The sequence below is a fragment of the Chrysemys picta genome, chromosome 4 (genome assembly GCF_011386835.1).
Source record: "Chrysemys picta bellii isolate R12L10 chromosome 4, ASM1138683v2, whole genome shotgun sequence".
Lineage (NCBI taxonomy): Eukaryota > Metazoa > Chordata > Testudines > Emydidae > Chrysemys > Chrysemys picta.
The window spans coordinates 116219069-116236365 of record NC_088794.1 but is presented as its reverse complement, the minus strand read 5'-3'; the positions used below and the strand labels follow the sequence as shown (position 1 = coordinate 116236365).

Below are 17297 nucleotides of genomic sequence, written 5' to 3'. Positions count from 1 at the left end.
GTTACCTTGCCACAGAGGAATCTTTCATTTAACCCTGGAATGCCACCGGAGGATGGCAGAGAGAATCTCTTTTTAACATGACCTCTGAAGAAGGTACCATCCAAAAATACAGTTTCCTTCCTGCCTTCCTTCCCACACTGCAATGGCAGCATTGGGCTGAACTGGCACTTGAATACATGACTTCCAGCCCAAAGGTGAGAATGCTACCAGCTAAGCTGTTCAGACACTAAAGCTCCTAAAAGTAGCTGCAATGTTACAGTACAACATGCTAATGACTTGTCATTATTTCTCAGTCTGTGTTAGCATTAATTTCCTCCTGGATTACATTAAATTGGCATTAGGAGATACTAACGTCACAAATATGATGGGAACATCTAATCATATCACCTCATTTTACAGATAATATTTTCTTGTTAGAGCATTATTAAGCTTTTATTAAAATGACAGCAGATTCCCTAAGAAAATAGAAAAAGGCTCATAGTGTTACAATGTTTTGATTAGATTTGGGTTAGCATGGTTGCATATTTGTTTATGATAATGCAGTGAGAGAAAAGCTCTTAACATCTCCCAGAGATTCATCTATCATAGGCTCCTGCTTTATGTTGCTACATTGGTGCTTAACAAAATGAAACTTTGACATTATGGAAAATGGAATTTAACAGGGCACTAAATACAACACAGTCTGCAGCTGGAAGGGGAGAGCTGGCCTCATGTCTTAGCTACCTGCTATTGTCAGAGGTAGCTTCACAATTAACTGGACTCCTAGCAATTAACCAACCATGAGGCCCCCCTAAGAAACACAGGGTCTCCTAGTAGCAACTGAGCTATGAGATCTCTTCCTCCCCTCTGTTCCTGCTACTTGAAATGGAAGAAAAAGTAGGCTCATAGGTTGCTGAGGCTTCAAGACCCACACAAATAAATGGACCCTTGGGAAAGGACTTGCTTTGCATGTTCTAGTGAGAAGTGAAGGCCTCACTATGAAATGTTGAGAGAGAACCTAGCAGTGTTCCTTGGACCAAAGACGACTGCTGTCTCAAAATTATTGCCTCCTATATTGGTAGCACCCACCTCCTTGTCTGTGATCAGACACACAATGTGGGAAAGCGGGAGAGATGTAAATGAGGCCAGGAAATAGGAAGCAAAAAATAATCCAGAAATGTCACTAACATGAGGACTTCTGCACCCTGTACTCCAAAAGCTACTATATCTGAAATATATGCAGTGCCATTCCTGAGGCTTCAGCTTGGCTGGACAGTGAAGAATACACCCCTAGGAATGAGAGATGGTCACCGAAAAAGAGACGCAGAATGCAAGGACTAGAGCACACTGGAGAGGTAAAGAAATACTGGATAGCATGGCACAATAGATGAGGAACATTATAAGGGCTTTCCTACCTTCCTCATAGGTATGTTGGCCACTTCAGGAGGCTGGTTACAAGAGGAGATGGGCAAAAGAGCTGTTCCTCTTGGGAAAATCCTGTGTTCTTATGTTCAAAGTTCAGTCCCCCTTCATTTTTTAAAAAGTTTATGTTTGTACAAGCAGAGACATTTGACAGGCAGGAATCTCTCCTCCAAAGCCAGACAACACAATTGTTCCATCTGTTAGGTCTGTGCTGAGAAATCACTCTACACAGCTTCAAACTCTGTGATCTGAGAAACTGATTCTGACCTTGCTTCCATTGGTGTAGCTCTACAGACTTTAATGGAATTACCCCTGATTTAAGTGAGATAAGCATCAGGCCCTTTAGACTTCAGACTTTGCCAGTGGAGGTCTTTCCAAGAGTGAAGTGAGGGAATGTTTTTAAAAATAAAATAGATACATGAAAAGAAGAACATGCCCCTATACACAGGATACCAGATCAATCACCCACCCTACAATTTGGAGGTATGAAAGGGATGGGGAGTGAAGCAGAGCAGGAAAAATGGAGTGGTGGAGGGCAGAACATGACATCATCAGGAAATGTGAACAACCCACAGATGCAGCAAAGTAGCACAAAAGCTCCCCCAACCCAAAACCATCCTTCAATGAACAGAAAGAGCAATGAGAATCAAAGTCCTTACCTGTCACTGCATGCTGGAAGCCTTGGAGGCAGCATGAGCTGCAGTGCTGTCTGTGACCATGCTAGTAGGATACCCAGGCCACATCATAGAATCATAGAATATCACTTTTACTATTCCATGGGATCTCCCAACCACAGCTCTGTTTGCTTTTAAAACACGATCCAGGTCTCCTGTGTTCAGTTAGCAATGGTGACTGCATAATCTGAGGTCCCTCAACTGGAAAGGAAGCTTATTTCTTGAGCTCACTCACCCTCACCCTTAAACTCCTGTCCTCACCTCAACACACACGCATGTCCTCCTGACCTCTGAAATGTTACTCTGAATCCAAGGAGGGATTCAGGCTACATACCCAGAATATTAATCAACCTAGGAGACCCATACCTGGGAGACCCACAGCCATATGTGTAACTCCCCATGCACGAATAAATCACCAGGCACCTACAAGGATGAGATTTTGCTTTTGCTGTTGCCTAAGCAAGTTGAACTTAGACATAGATCAGGGATATACAGTTTCACCACTAGTCAGTTCCCGTATGGTTCCCTTCCAGTAATTGGGACAGACAGACAGCCTGAGTCTTTCCACCATGCCAGCAGTGCAGCAAAGGTTTGAAAAAAAGCAAAAAGGAAGAAGAAGAAAAAAACCAACAAAGCAGAAAATCATAAAAACTAAATTAGGAAAATCCAAGTTGTTTTAAAAATAAATAAATAAAATCTTTGCCAGAATAACATATTTAAATATGCAAAAGTCTAGACTATTAAAAATTCATGAAAGCAAAATGATTTAGAGAGATGCTGACGCTGGTGGGGAAACTGACACAAACCGCTTGTCTGATTTCTTTTGTCTTTTTTTCTCTCTTTCTTTCTTTCCTTTTTCTTTTTTATTATTACTAAAGGACATTAATTTGCATGAAAACAGAATCTTTGTTTACTCCTCCTGCTGCTACTGATTCCACACCTGAAGACAGAGCCCTTTCTGGGTGACACTGTAGGAACCAGCTGTTCTCAAATAGGGGTGGGGCTGGGGAGGTCATCAGATGCTACCTCTGAGACCGGTGCTCAGAGGACACACTAATAATGAGCATGGAACAAGTTCCTGGATGGATGGGGGAATAAGTAGCAAGAAGCATGGAAAGTCTTAGGAAACAAAAGAACCCATTTTTATGCAAATGTCCTTAGTAGTGCTGGACAGAAACTGGCAATCTCATTTTGCAGGGAATCAGGGAATATTTTTCCTGGCCTTGTTTTGCACCCCTTGAATACAACATTCAAACTAACCTAAAAGCTCAAAAGGAAATTCAGACAAAGGCTCCATGTTCCTCCTGCTTTCAGATCCATGGAGCCAGCCAGTTCCGCATGACACTGCATAGCATACTGAGGATACTAGCCAGCCCACATCCTGCATACATCTCTGTGCACTCCTGCTCCATTGCAGACTGACATGTGAGGGAGCTGCCAGTGACCAGGAGGGGAGACAGGTGTGCCATCTGCTCAGGTGTATATCATCCCCTGCTACATCTGCACACCTCCCCTTGGTTTGGGTCAATACCATATGCGAAACAACCAAATGTTGTATGGTTTCCATCATTGCACCTGCACAGAGAGTCCCAACTGAAGGGAAAGTAGCAAAGCGAATGATTCCCAGAGAGAATCGCCATTGCTCCTGCTGGCTGTGGTTTCATTGCTGGCTGCAAACTACTTGTTCACTCCAGAGAGCAGAGTCTGAAGTGGTGTCTCCTGGCGCAGCTCCTGGTGCTGTTAGAAAACTCAGCCTGAATGAAGGGACCTACATAATTTGCTCCTTCCCTGGCCTCCCACTAGCTCAGACTGGACAGACTATATAGCTCAAAGGATAAAGCCAACAGGGTTTAGAAAAACCCACCAAGCCAGCTTTGCCTTCTTGTCTTCTGGTACCTCTAGAGCAACTTGTTCAGCATTCCATAAACCCCCCTGCATGCAGCACAGCACAGAAGGGCGACGACTTCAGAAAGGAATTTTGTTTTAATTGGAGATGAGCCTAAGGACAAAAGCCTTGCTTCCAGCAGCCCCTAACTTTGGAGGCTGATTGGCTCCAAAATCCAGACCCATGTTTTGTGGGCTGAGGCCCATACGTATTTCAACAAGTTCTAAACTCCTGATTTTTTAAATATGGCAGGAGAGGCTCTCTCTGTTGCACTACAGAGTTTCTGGCTGGGATGTGGTCTTCAATGATTACTCTTTATGGCATTCCTAAGCCTCCTTCTGTCTCACACAGACTGAAAGGGACCCAGAGTTAGTCCCTCAGATAGGATTTGTCAAAGAAGCCTAGCTGGTGAGGTGACCTGCAGGTGATTCTCATATAAGAGTCTGAGATGCTACCCCAATGCTAAGAGCTTCTTCCCCCCTCCCCCCCCCCAAAGCCCACCAGCCCCCTTAAAAATGGTATTGAAGAAATATCAGATTAAGCAGCCACCACTGTGTCCTGAACACATTTTATTATAGGGGTGTTTTTCAAGTAGTGGAGAAGTGTATACAGTACCTGTTGTTACTTTTACGTGTTCTCTAAATATCTCTAAAGGCATTTCCCAAAAGACAACAGGTTACCACTGAAACACATTTTCAGCTCATCCCAATGCCCAGGTACTTTTCTGCAAAGCCATGAAATAACAGTTCATCTTCTCCTGGGAGAAACCTCACATAATACATTTGCACACAATTACCATGAATCCTTCCCTCCTCCCCCAGCCCCAGATCCCACCCTATCTTTGATTTTTGTATTTAAAAAATGAATAAGAAAGGGGGAAAAAAGAAGGAAAGAAAGAAAAAGAAAAACAGCTTATAAACTAGCAAAGGAAATAAAGTTAATTTCTTTTTTTAATATATAGAGAACAAAATGAAACTTGAGGGAAAACTTACTGGCGTTACAGTTTATCCTGATACAGTCTAGATGGGGAAAAATAAATGAAAGATGAAATTGCATCCTTCAAGGTAACAGCTGCAGACATCCAAAAACAATCAGTCCACCCTTCCGGGGACAGACACACGCAAAGAGATGTGGCCATTTTATATTTATATACAGTCTGTACAAGCTCAGGCATGGGTGTATATGTACAGTATATTCTATTGAAATATCAGATACATATGCATATATATATACATACACACACACGTATATATATATATACACACATTTGTATAGAGAGATATACCTATATACATATATATCCACATATCGACACAGAAAGTTCTTTTCTTTTTAAGGAAGCCTATGCAACTAAGATTATCTACAGCTTCAGACCATGAACTGATATTAATTAAAAGGAAAAAAAATTGACAAGTAATTAAGGCACAAAATAATCTTCCTCAAAATGCAAGTCATACCCCCCAATGTCCTTTCTATTTTTTGAAACCCTCTGCAATTTCTCTAAGAAGCTTGAAGTTTAAAGGCAACCTTTACACTTGGTTTCATTTGAATTAATTCATAGTTATTGCATAAATATACCACCTGTCCAACACAGTATACCTGTAAAATCAGTCTATCGACATTGGTTGGTGCAATATTTAACCCTTTCCACCTCTCCCCAGGACAGACCCTCTCTCGCTCCCCTTAATGTTAGCCCAGATTGCTTTGAAAAAATGTGCACAGGTGCATTTACCACTGTCCATTCAAGTGAGGAAAGGGTTAATATACCTCCCCAGTTGTGTCCTATCATAAAATGGCCACTTGCAAACAGCTAACCGCACGAACACCCAGCCCAGATTTCAGCTACTTTTTGGGAGGTTGGGGTGATTTTTTGATTGGTTGGGGGAGGGATTTTTTTATTTTTTTGGTTCAAAGATACCCAGCTCGGCCAGCTCCTCAGAGCCCAGTCTCGTCTTGCTGCCTGAATGTTAGTACTGAATGAGACACCTGTAACATTCAGGCAGAAGATGAAACAGGCAGTGAAGTGGCAGACCTCAGAATCTTTGACAGCCCTGCCTGCTTCACTCAGGGGTTCCACACAGGAGGAAGGGAGAAAAGGAGCATAGGAAGAAAGGAGGAAAGAAAAAGAAAAAAGGGATACAGAATTCTGTCCGTTCACACTAATAGGATGACCAGACAGCAAGTGTTAAAAATCGGGACGGGGTGGGGTGTAATAAGAGCTTATATAAGAGAAAGACCCAAAAATCAGGACTGTCCCTATAAAATTGGGACATCTGATCACCCTACACACTAATAAATAGTAACTGAGGAGCCTCCACAGAGAAAATGAGTGGTGTTTGATGGCCTGAACCAGAGAACTTCTGAGCACCTGCTGCTTCCACTTAACTTACTAGAAATGGCAAGTGCTCAGCCCTTCTCAGGATGAGGCCCCTGGAGAGGCTTGTTTGATCCTTGGGGTTGTGAACATCCCCCCACTGGAGTGCCCCAATGTGAGCATGGAGTTAATGCATCACCACAGTACCAGGCGTCTTTGACCATCCTGGACTTCTTTCATAAACCCCAGGTTAAGGATCATAGTCTCTGAGTTCTGGCCATCCTGACTGGATATTCTGGAGGAGAGCCTCTGTCAGGTAACTGCAGCCTTGCCCAGCACAGCTGTTTGTCTGTATCATGGGGATATGGCCCAGCAGCAGAAGACATACAGAAAGTGAGAGGAGAGACTGGAAAGAACACAGAGGGGGAGAGAGCTAAATTGGCTGCATATCAGGGTGAAATGCTTTTACTCCAAAGGGTGTAATAAGGACAATTCTTTCAGTAGTAGAAATAAACTGCAACTTTAAAAAATAAAAAGGAGGGGGCTGAAGGAAAAGAATCAGTTTCTATAAATAAAGAAGGGGTGGAAGTGATTAGGGATATACCAATCAGAAGCAGCAATGCCAGAGAGAGTCTGTTCTCAAGCAGAACTTCTCTTGAGAAAATCTGGGGTTGGTTTTGTGCGATTAGGTTTGTCATGTGTCGTCAACCGCAACAGAAAAGTGGGAGCAAACAGCCCTGGAGCAATTGGTACGATCACCATACAGTGGTAGCTATATCCCTTATGGGAGGGGTGAGGGAAGCCCTCTAAAATATATAAGACACCAGCTGTCTTTTCCTTTCTGACCAGAGAGAGAGAAAGCGAGAGAGAGAGATTGTGTGGCTGAACGGGAGACAGAGATAGACCAAGCACAAGTGGTATGGCTAGATCAATACAGGGGTTTACTGGGGACAAAGTCACAAATGATCAGTATAGAGAAATATGACAGGATTCTGAACAACAATAATCAAACCGGGAAACTAAAAAGTCATTGGCAAATATGATCTATTTGCCTGGAGAATTCTTGCTTAATTATACAAGGGTTTTGAATGTTTCCACATGTTCCAAAGTATTTTTTTCAGAGTGAGCTGCTGTATGGGGGTGGAGGACCAGTGCTTTGGGAGAGAGACAAATACACTCCCTGTTTTGTTTGGTAGGGTTTTTAATGTACAAGAGACCAAGCCATTTAGTGATGTGCTAAAATGACCTGGATTTTGTGGAAGGCTAGATTTCCAGGCTCTGAGAACATGAGAGCACTGACTGATCCCTCCTCCCCTTCCCACCCAAAAATGACGACCAGCCAGGGCACTGTCTTCCAATACCAATGGTCGCCCTACAGGAGATCTTCCATGGGAAGCGTTTGCGTGGAGGGATTCTAAATCTGCTGAAGGTCTTGTGAACCATCTGTTTATTTGAACCGACCCTCTGAGATGTTTAAGATTCACCCATGACTGGATTTTACCACCCCATGATACCAGTGACATGTGAGCTACTGAAACTGCAGTTGCTCAGTACCTCTCAAAATCAGGCCCAAGCTGTTTAAAGTTGGGCAGCAAAAAACGGAGGCACCTAAAAATCAATGGCTACTGCAAAAACTTAGGATCATGTCTTTATTTCCTGCCCCAGGGTACCATTTTTGGCCATAGCCTAGGGTAGCAGAGAGGATTACGCCATCAGCGAATGAAACTATTTTTCTCCCCATTATACCAAGCTTCAAAAGGATGAAAATGGCTCTTCTTTAAATCAGAGCAACACTGTGAAACCAATGCACTCCCAGGTTGTTGTGGGGTAGAAGGTACATATTAAGATACAGATCCAGGTAGCCAAAGCAAGATGAGCTGAGGAGCTTGGCAGTAATTAAAGAAACCTCCTGGGATTCCCCCATGTTCGTATTGGTACAGTAAGGCTTTCGGTAATCCTTGCTGAGGGTTCTCAACACTGTAATTGGGTTTTACTAATGGGATTTGCTTTATTTCAGTCTGGCTGAATTCCTGACTCAAAGGGGTTTTCTGTTCCTTTGGATTTAAAGGTGAGCACAGCCAGAGTAGCTGTAGATCTAATGAGCAACTGTTAGGTTTAGTCTATGAATGAGATGTCTGGAGGGTAGGGGGCAAAGCCAAAGTGCCACATCTATGGGGGGCGGGGAGGGGGAGAGGACTGGGAAGTGCCAGGGAAGACCCAGTCCGGAGACCTCCCTTCATTTATTCCTACTGTAAATCAGGAGCGCCTCACCAACAGCTCAGTAAGTAGGATCTCCTAGCACTGGATTTTCAGGAGCATGTTACCTGGGCACAGGTCTAGGGGTTCCTCTGCACAGAAGGTTAATGGCTCCAGTGCAATGGGCTAAAGTTAAAGGTAGCACTGGTATGTAGTTTAAGGGAAACACAAGTGTGCATAGACAGAGTGTGGTGTGCAGAAGTTGTGGAAAGGAAGCAAGTACAGGAAACAGAGCAGCATGAATGAAGGGCTCTGACAGCCAGAAATAACCTATTTAAATGGTAGAGACTGAATTCATCCCTGGAGTCATTCCACCTTTGTTTCTGGAATGACACCAGGGTTCTCGTGGCCCTGTTTATCTGCAGGACACAGTTGTTGTGTATATCTGCCCCATCACCCTGGAGTCCTCCACCTACACACTCATTGAAAGTTTTGCTGCTTCAAGTGGCCCCTTCTTCAGTCATGTATGAGTGGTGTGTAACAGTCAGGATCTTCTTGAAACTATCCTTGTCTGAGTTTCTCAGTGTCTGTCTTTGTGAGATGTTATCATCCTTTTGAGGAGCAGGGTTAACTTCTAAGAATCCCCACGTTTGTCAGGGATGGGGAGGCGCTGGAGTGTGCTGGGGGCGGGGGGGGGGGGGAAATGATGAGCACGACTGGAAAGTAGATTTGGAAATGCAAACTTCTCACTCAGGACTCTTCTGAGAATGGATAGGGTGTGCAATTATAGGGCCAGCTTTCCCCCAGTCCCTAACTATTGTCATTATAATAATTCCTGTAACAGGAATTGAGAGACCTTCAGCCATAAAAAAAAGGGAATGTGGCATTTCAGTGCAGAACCAGGGCTGTGATTTCCCCATATTGGACAGTAGGGGACAAAGGTGAGCTGCCTCAGTTTTTCACTAGGGGACAGGGTGCTCGCCAGCACAGATAGTTAGCTTGCAGAGCATTGCTAAGGCATGGGATCTTTCTTCAGAATCTGTGAAAGGGAACATCTGTATGTGAAGGGGAGTGCATGCGGCTTCCTTCAATAAGGTCCAGACCTGGCTCTGGAAGTACAGGCCACTGGATCCCAGCAGTGTTGGATGGGAAGGGGGAAGCACAAATTAATGCTGCTTACTCTGGATCATTTCCTCCAGGAAAGTTGGATGTAATAAATCAAAACAAAGAACCTAACAAGCCAAGATGTGTTGTGCATATGTTGGGTGTGAATAAGAAAGTGCCTCATTAGTGGCAGAGTCTGAGGAGCTAGGGGGGAAGTGTCAAAGTGCAGCAGCTGTGTCTGGCTGGCAGGGTGCAAGACTGTTTTATGCAAGGTGTGGACACTGAGTGCAAAATTGTGTGTAAATGAAATGTATGAAAAGATGTGTGTACAGTGTGTGTGTGTAAAGGGGTGTCAACGAGAATAGGTGCCTGTTGTGTTTTGTGCATACATGTGTTTTGTGTGTGATACGCACACATTTGTAACAGAGAGTGAAATGTATGAGTGACAAGTCATTCCCTCTGGGAAGGGACCATACAGCCTCAGCAATGCTGGAGGACTCTGACCCACGGCCACTGACCCAAACACCTCTCAGGGGGTTAAGCAGAAATTACTGGTTTGGAAAGCCCAAGACATCACTGCCCCCCTCGAGGCTAGAGCTCAGTTCAGGATAGGAAGAAGCTATGAGTCAGATGAGCTTCATATGTGCTGTGCTGCAGAAGGGGCTTTATTCCGGTCACCAGTATCCTAAGGGAGGGCATGGGAGAGGAGAAGACAGAAGCTAAATGCTCTCAAACATAGCTCAAGGGCAGCACAAACCAGCCAATAGGAAGGCAGAGGAAGAAGGTGGCTGTTCCCAGCTGATATGCCATTTGTCTCACACTCAGCATGTCTTTGAAGTAGCAAGGGCTATTCCAGAGCACCCTTCACTGTATTTCTCTCTCTCTCTCTCTCTCTCTCTCTCTCTCCGCCTTCCTTTCTCAACTCTGTTGTGAGATTTATCACATTTGGGTCCCAACCTTCACACAGCAACCATCCAATATACTGTGAAATGTGCTAACACAAACAACACACTGCCCCAGGCCCCTGGCTGGGAAGGTCTGAAACAGCTCCTCATCCCCTTTAAATGAACAGAATTAATAGTCAAGGCTCTTTCCTTCCCCCTCCCACCCAAGTCTGCGTTGGAGTAAGCATTCCTGGTTTAGTTTTTGGCAATGAATGCTGCAGTGGTGAGGGGGATATGCCAGCCCCTGCAGGCTTCTCTGTACGCTCTGTTCTCAGGGCTGTTTGCTGTGCGGGCCGCAGGCTTCAGGCCTTTGAAGGGTTGAATACCATCTTTTGATTTACCATGGCTGATGGGGTGTGAGAAGCTTTACAACTCAAATACACAAGGGAAAAAAACAAAACAAAAAACAGCACAGAAAAATACTCAAACCATAACAGAACCCAAATGGAATTGAATGAGAAAAAAAGGACAGTTCTTAGTAATAGCTTTAAATAACTTAGAAAAAAAGCACAACTAGATAATACACCACTCAAAACAGTCTGTGCTGATACAGATCTGGCACTTACCAGCCCATTTGGGGATTCGGATGTATGACTGGTCAGATCTGAGCTCCCCCTTATTTGGAGTTGGTGGCCGTCTGTCACTTAAAAGGGCATTTTGGCACTGTCAAGCCAGAAGGTCTTGGATTTCACTTGAATGTAACCTATCTCCTCAAATAGTTGACAAGAACGCCAACTAAACAACCGGGAGTTGATGGCTTGGCTTCTTGGCACTGCAAAGCCTCCCCCACCCCCCAAGGTCTCAGATTTGATCTCTTCCTTCAATAACATAATCTAAGCCCTTTGGAAAACAGAGAAGTCCTGATTTAAGGTCTTGTGGGAAACCTTTGTAACTCTGGGAGGTTCAGACTACTAGGGTTAACTTGGTTCAGTATTCCAAATAATGGAAATTAAGGTTCTGTGGCTCAAATCACTGGGGGAGCAGAGATGCACAGGCTCTCCCCAGCTGCAGCATTAGTCATTTTATTGGAGCACAGACCTTCAGAGCTCTGCAGGGCTAAAGCTCCATGTCTGCAAAGCTTAGGAGCTCAGCAAAAATAATGATTCAGTCACTCCTGCTCCAGCATAACTGACCTTCAGTAACAGAGTTTTGGTTCACTAGGGTTTCCCCAGGTACCAGTCCTTTAGCCAAGGACAGTATGTAGCGTATATTGTAACATGAAGCTCTTGGTCAAAACTTTGGTAAAATGCTCAGAAAGCATTTTCAGTCATATTCTTTACGTGGTAGGGCATTAAAAGCTAGATGTTTAGCATTTGGGCCAGGTCTAATGGTCTCCAGAAGGTCTGTAACAAGTTACCACAGCTGATGGAACAAGCAATATTGGCAGGCATTGGAAGAAAATGTTTTCTGCTCCCCTTACCAAAGGGAAAGCCACTGTGATGTAAAGCTGAACCCTTTAAAGTGAGGAGGGGGAGATTAAAGGGGCAGAAAATGTTTCCTGTCTTGCCTTGCAGGTACCAGAGTGCCCTCTTCCCTCACTGACTTCCATGGAAGTTGAGGGTGTCTCAATACCTACCAGGTGGCACCTTGCTCAGCAGAAAAAGGGGGTAGAGCTCAGTAAGGACAATACTTTACATGCTGAAGTGCCTTGTGAGAGAGGATCTCCAAGTGCTTTGCAAGCATCCACTACTGAAGCCTCACTGCTTCCCTATGAGGTAAGGTAGCTTTAGCACCTTTAGCAGAGGGATAAAGTGAGGCACTAGAGGGTAAAGGGACTTGCTCAGGATTACAGTGAGATCATGGCAAAATTCAGAATAGAACCCAGGTGTCCCAGATTCCCAAACCCGGCTCTGACAACATAACACTCTCTCCCTCTTAAAATATGAGATTTGGCCTCACAGCACTTTGATTGTCAAACAGACAAACTTTTTCACTCTAATTATCAGAAAGAATTTCAGAAAAGGGACTGCAGGAAGGGACAGAAATTCTCAGGGTGCTAGATTATTTGGACAAATAGCATTGGATGGGAAAAGAAGCAGCTGCAAACACAATAATCGCACACATGCTGGAGTTGTTTGAAAGATTCTCTTTATACGTTAGACTACAGAACAATAATTCTTTGGAATTGATCCCTAAAGGGGACATGGTAGGCATAAGGAATTCTCCACTTCACTTAGAACTGATACAGGCAGAGATGGATGCCACTTGAGAAGTCATTGTGGCGGCTGGGATGATCTATTTCCCCATGGACCAGTGCAATTTAGTACTACCTCTGCTGCCATGCTGGCTGGACACTCAATGATGCTTTACAGTGCTCTAGTTCAGCTGAGTACAGCATGTAAATGCCAGACCGCAGGAGCTATGTAACAGTGCAGTATTTTTCCATCTAAGGGAACACTTAGTGCTTCCAGATCCTCATGGGATGGAGACTCTTTTCATTTCTCATTTTTAAAGATAGGAGCTTGTTCAAACAGATCATTCCCTTTTCACCCTCCAAACCCAACAGTAAAAGAAAGGGCTGACTTTCCCTTCCAGAGCCAAAAGAGTTCTTTTGGAAGCGTTAATGCCACCTCTTGAGTCAGCCCTAGAGGGGTGACTGGAGGGCAATATGTTACACTGTTCCTTGTTGACCTCCAACAGCTGAAAGTCCAGATGAGGACGAAGGTGGAGCAGTCCCTAGAAGAACCATTCAAGTTATGTTTCATTCAGCTCTGGTGCGGCATGATCTAGAGGATACCACCTATGTCTAGCTGTGACATGATTCAATGACGGAATCACATCAATATATAGTCCGATGTGTGACACTGTCACGGCACTGTGCAAAATCATTGCAATGTCTCTTCTTCATATTATGGCCCAGCCAGGGCTCAGGAGCGAGTTTCCTATTGATAGTTCATAGTATTTGGAAGATGTCACAATGGGGCTTGGAATTTCAAAAGCTAGCCCAAGCTCATCGTGGAGCATACACTTAGTTCCTGTTAGATACCCTAAATATTAGGGGAGGCTTATCATTTCCAATAAGTACCATGGCTCTGCAGTTCTAGCTCAGATTCTCCTCTCAGTTATACTGGTGCAACCACAGGTAGTCAACCAGATAGCAGCAGTATAAGTGAGAAGAGTATTTCACTTTGTGCTTATGTTCAACTCCAAAAATACCAAACAACCAAACCCACCCAATATCTCTTATCCCTTCCCCACACACACACACTGGCACTTTGCCTCTTCAAGTTTTTCAGACATGAGAGTCAAAAAGCTGCCACCAGGGGACCCATCCACCTGCTGGCCTACAATAGTGAGAGAATGAGGGGAAGCTAGATGCATCCTCAAGCAAGTATCCCTAGATAATTAGAGTGGATTGTTTTGTTGATCTACAGACCCCAGTTACTCAGTTCAGGTTAATAAGAGAGTGTGTTTGTTATGAAGGAAACTCTCCCACAACCCTCATTTTTATTATCAAATTTGTTCCCGCTCAGGTTCTGTCTGGGAATGAATAACTTTGAGGAGACAGAAGTAGGCTTGGCAAGCTGGTCAACTGACTCAAACAATGTCAGTTGTTTGGTCAACTGAACGCCTATTTGACCATGGTCAAATATTTCAGCAAGAATGTCCCGATGCAGGTGGCGGCCTACCTTTTTGATTGCATCGGGTTGCTATTCGTGCATTTTTTAAGAACTTCATGTAATTGTGTTTCACATTTTTCTGAGTTAAGATAACTCAGTTAAGTAATTTTTTGTAATTAGGAATAAGTATCTAAGGCTTACGCTATCAAAATCATAAAGTCTTACTCTTTTGTTATTGTTGTCATGGTTCTAATATCTGAGTGCTTTAAAATATTTGATCATTTTGACATAATTTGACTGATCAATTGACCAATTATTTTTGAACTGGTAAATTGACCCACCCTACACAGAATATAACCTCTCTGGGTGCTCCCCCTATCTTTATTACTGATGTCTTTGAGTTTAAAAAACACACTAAGCCATTCAACAGAAAGAGTCTTAAAGGCTACAACCTACATTAGAGTTACTTGAACATGTAGCGCCATTACTGCAGAACACAACAGTATTTTTTATAAGGGCTTGGGCCCTGAGAAGATTCAGCATTCAAACCATTAGACCAAGACCAGTCTCTTGAGAGCATGGGATTCACAGCACCTACCCCTTCCCTCCATGTCTGTTTGGCTTCCCTCCCATGCCCTGCTTTGACTGTTTTGAGTGGTGAAAAAGAGGCTGAATTAATGAGTATATGATTGATCAAAAGATGGACCAAGTAGCATGTTTTACACAAAGCTAACCAGTTCCAGACCAAGAAAGGAAACTTAAAAACATAAAGACTTAAAAACCACCACTATCCATGACCAAGAATTGACATCAAATGTCCATGCAGAAACTGTCAGAGAGAATTTCTCTCTCCGCAGATAGTATCATTACAAGGGTCTCAGCAGCTACTTTAGAAATCAATCATATCCGATCAAACCAACAGAAAAAAAGAAAAATGATAAAGAAAACACTAATCACAAGCCCAAACTAAAAGTGGAAGGGGGAATCTCTGTACGATACCTAAATTGACCATGAGTTTGACACGCCCTCCATCTAGCTCCAGGCGAAGGGTGTCAGCAGAATCCCGTGAAGTGGTGGCCATTAACAGCCCATAGGCACGCTGGGACATGAAGCGGAAAGACACATCTTCTGCCTCTGTGTGCATGACCATGGGCATGATGATCTTCATATACATGCTGCCATCGTAGCTCAAGATGGAAGCCTCTGCGGAGAAGAAAAGAAACAATGACTAACCATGAGAGCTACATAATGCTTCTCTGGCACACTTACACACTGTTTATATAAAAAGAAGAACAGGAGGACTTGTGGCACCTTAGAGACTAACAAATTTATTAGAGCATAAGCTTTCGTGGACTACAGCCCACTTCTTCGGATGCATATGATATGCATCCGAAGAAGTGGGCTGTAGTCCACGAAAGCTTATGCTCTAATAAATTTGTTAGTCTCTAAGGTGCCACAAGTCCTCCTGTTCTTCTTTTTGCGGATACAGACTAACACGGCTGCTACTCTGAAACTGTTTATATAGCAATCACTTCACCCACCACTGAAATGCAGCCAATTCTGGGGTATAAATGCAGTGGCTCACCCAGCAGTGGCCTCACACAGCAATATTACACAACAGGTTAAAGCACGAAGCAGAAGATATTGTATCCAGTTAAAACTACAATGTAGGGAAGCAGAATGCAGTTATCCACACTAGAATTTCCCAGGACTCCCAGGATAGCGCCCCCTCTTGTGAAAAGGGCCATGGGATCTTTAATGATCACTTGATGCCAGGACCTTAATTTTATTATCTTCTAAAAGACAGCTTCTTCTCTGGCAGCCCAGCTTCCCCTAGCACTGTCCAGGGTCACTAGTTTAGATAGCCCCTATTGAGTCACCAAAACCCCTTCCTGCAGCACATGGGTTTTACTTTGGAGATCACATATCAAATATTTTAAGGAATGTCACTTATTTGGTAGGGCATTTGATCAGATAGAGAGTATTTTCCAAGCAATAATTTTGCAAGAAATCACAGACTGTGATACAACTGTTCAATTTTTAAACACATATAGTGATATTTCTTAAATATAAGCTTTACCCAGTAATTTTCATACTGCCTTCCTTTAGGTCTTTAAAATGAACAGCAGGTCATCAGCCTGCTTGAAGATATCCTGCCCACACACAGGACAGGCCCAGCATTTAGAAAAACTATACAGCCCGAAATGGTATTGCTTCAGCAATCACATACATTCACAAATTGTACACAGACTGGCATAAGCCCTTTCTCAGCCAGGGATGACGGGCAATGGCTCCTTCAACCTTGCAGAAGCTCCATTACCCAGAGGACAAAACATTCTGAAACGGCCCAATTGTCACAATCAACACAGCTGTTCAGTGAGCTGCCAGTCAGCCTAAAGGTCTAGCTGACTATCATCCAGAGGGATGTTTGTGGCCCAAAAATGGGTACCAGGAATTTTACAAGGACAAGGAACACACAGAAAACATCTGAAGGCTTACACTTTTGGTTTGATTTTGGTGGTTTTTTTAAAAACCCATGGTTAGAAATTAAGGAAAAAACCCACACATGTTATCTTTCATCTAGGACCTACAAAAATCCTGAGAGAGGGAGAGGCATTGTTTAGAATAGATCAAGGAAGTATAACTAGCGGGGCGGCAAAAAAGCCAGAGCCAGCCCTAAGCAAAAAAAACAAAAACAAAAACACACTGCAGGGGGGCCGGAGTGGCGAAGCCAAAAAAACCACAACCACCTGCGGGGCAGCTGGAGCGGCAAAGCACACACAAACCACCTGCCGGGCAGCCGGAGCGGCAAAGCGCACACACACACACACACACACACACACACACACACAAATAAAACATCTGCAGAGCGGCCGGAGCGGCAAAGCACACACACATACAAAACACCTGCAGGGCGGCCGGAGCAGCAAAGCGCGCACATACACACACACACAAAAACCTGCGGGGGGCCGGAGCGGCAAAGCAGGAAAAAAAAAAAACCTGCAGGGCAGCCGGAGCCAGGGGGACTCCCTGTGCTGCAGATGTGCAGCGGAGTGCGCACCGGGTCTAGCAAGGGGAGGGGGAGGGGGAGAGAGAGAAGGGGGGCAGCCAGCGCTTCAGCGGGGCACTCGCCACGCGGCCTCACCCACCACGCCGTGCCGCCTGCCAGGAGGGCTCCGCGCCGGTCAGCTGGGAGGGAAGGACGCAGGCTGCCCTGCC

The 17297-nt window shown here is 44.3% G+C and overlaps 1 protein-coding gene across 28 annotated transcripts in view; it reads right to left on the bottom strand.

Moving 5' to 3' along the window:
• The window catches only part of NRXN3 (neurexin 3), a 1417823-nt gene that overhangs the window by 889460 nt on the left and 511066 nt on the right, over positions 1–17297 (bottom strand). For 24 of the 28 annotated variants that reach the window (XM_065593434.1, XM_065593444.1, XM_065593437.1 and 21 more), the window contains exons 9-10: positions 15078–15281; positions 4953–4979 (exon numbers count right to left, since the gene is read on the bottom strand). In XM_065593434.1, coding sequence (XP_065449506.1) covers positions 4953–4979; positions 15078–15281 — 231 coding nt within the window. The remainder of the gene's footprint in view (positions 1–4952; positions 4980–15077; positions 15282–17297) is intronic. The other 4 variants (XM_065593448.1, XM_065593449.1, XM_065593443.1 and 1 more) reach the window with 1 other exon arrangement.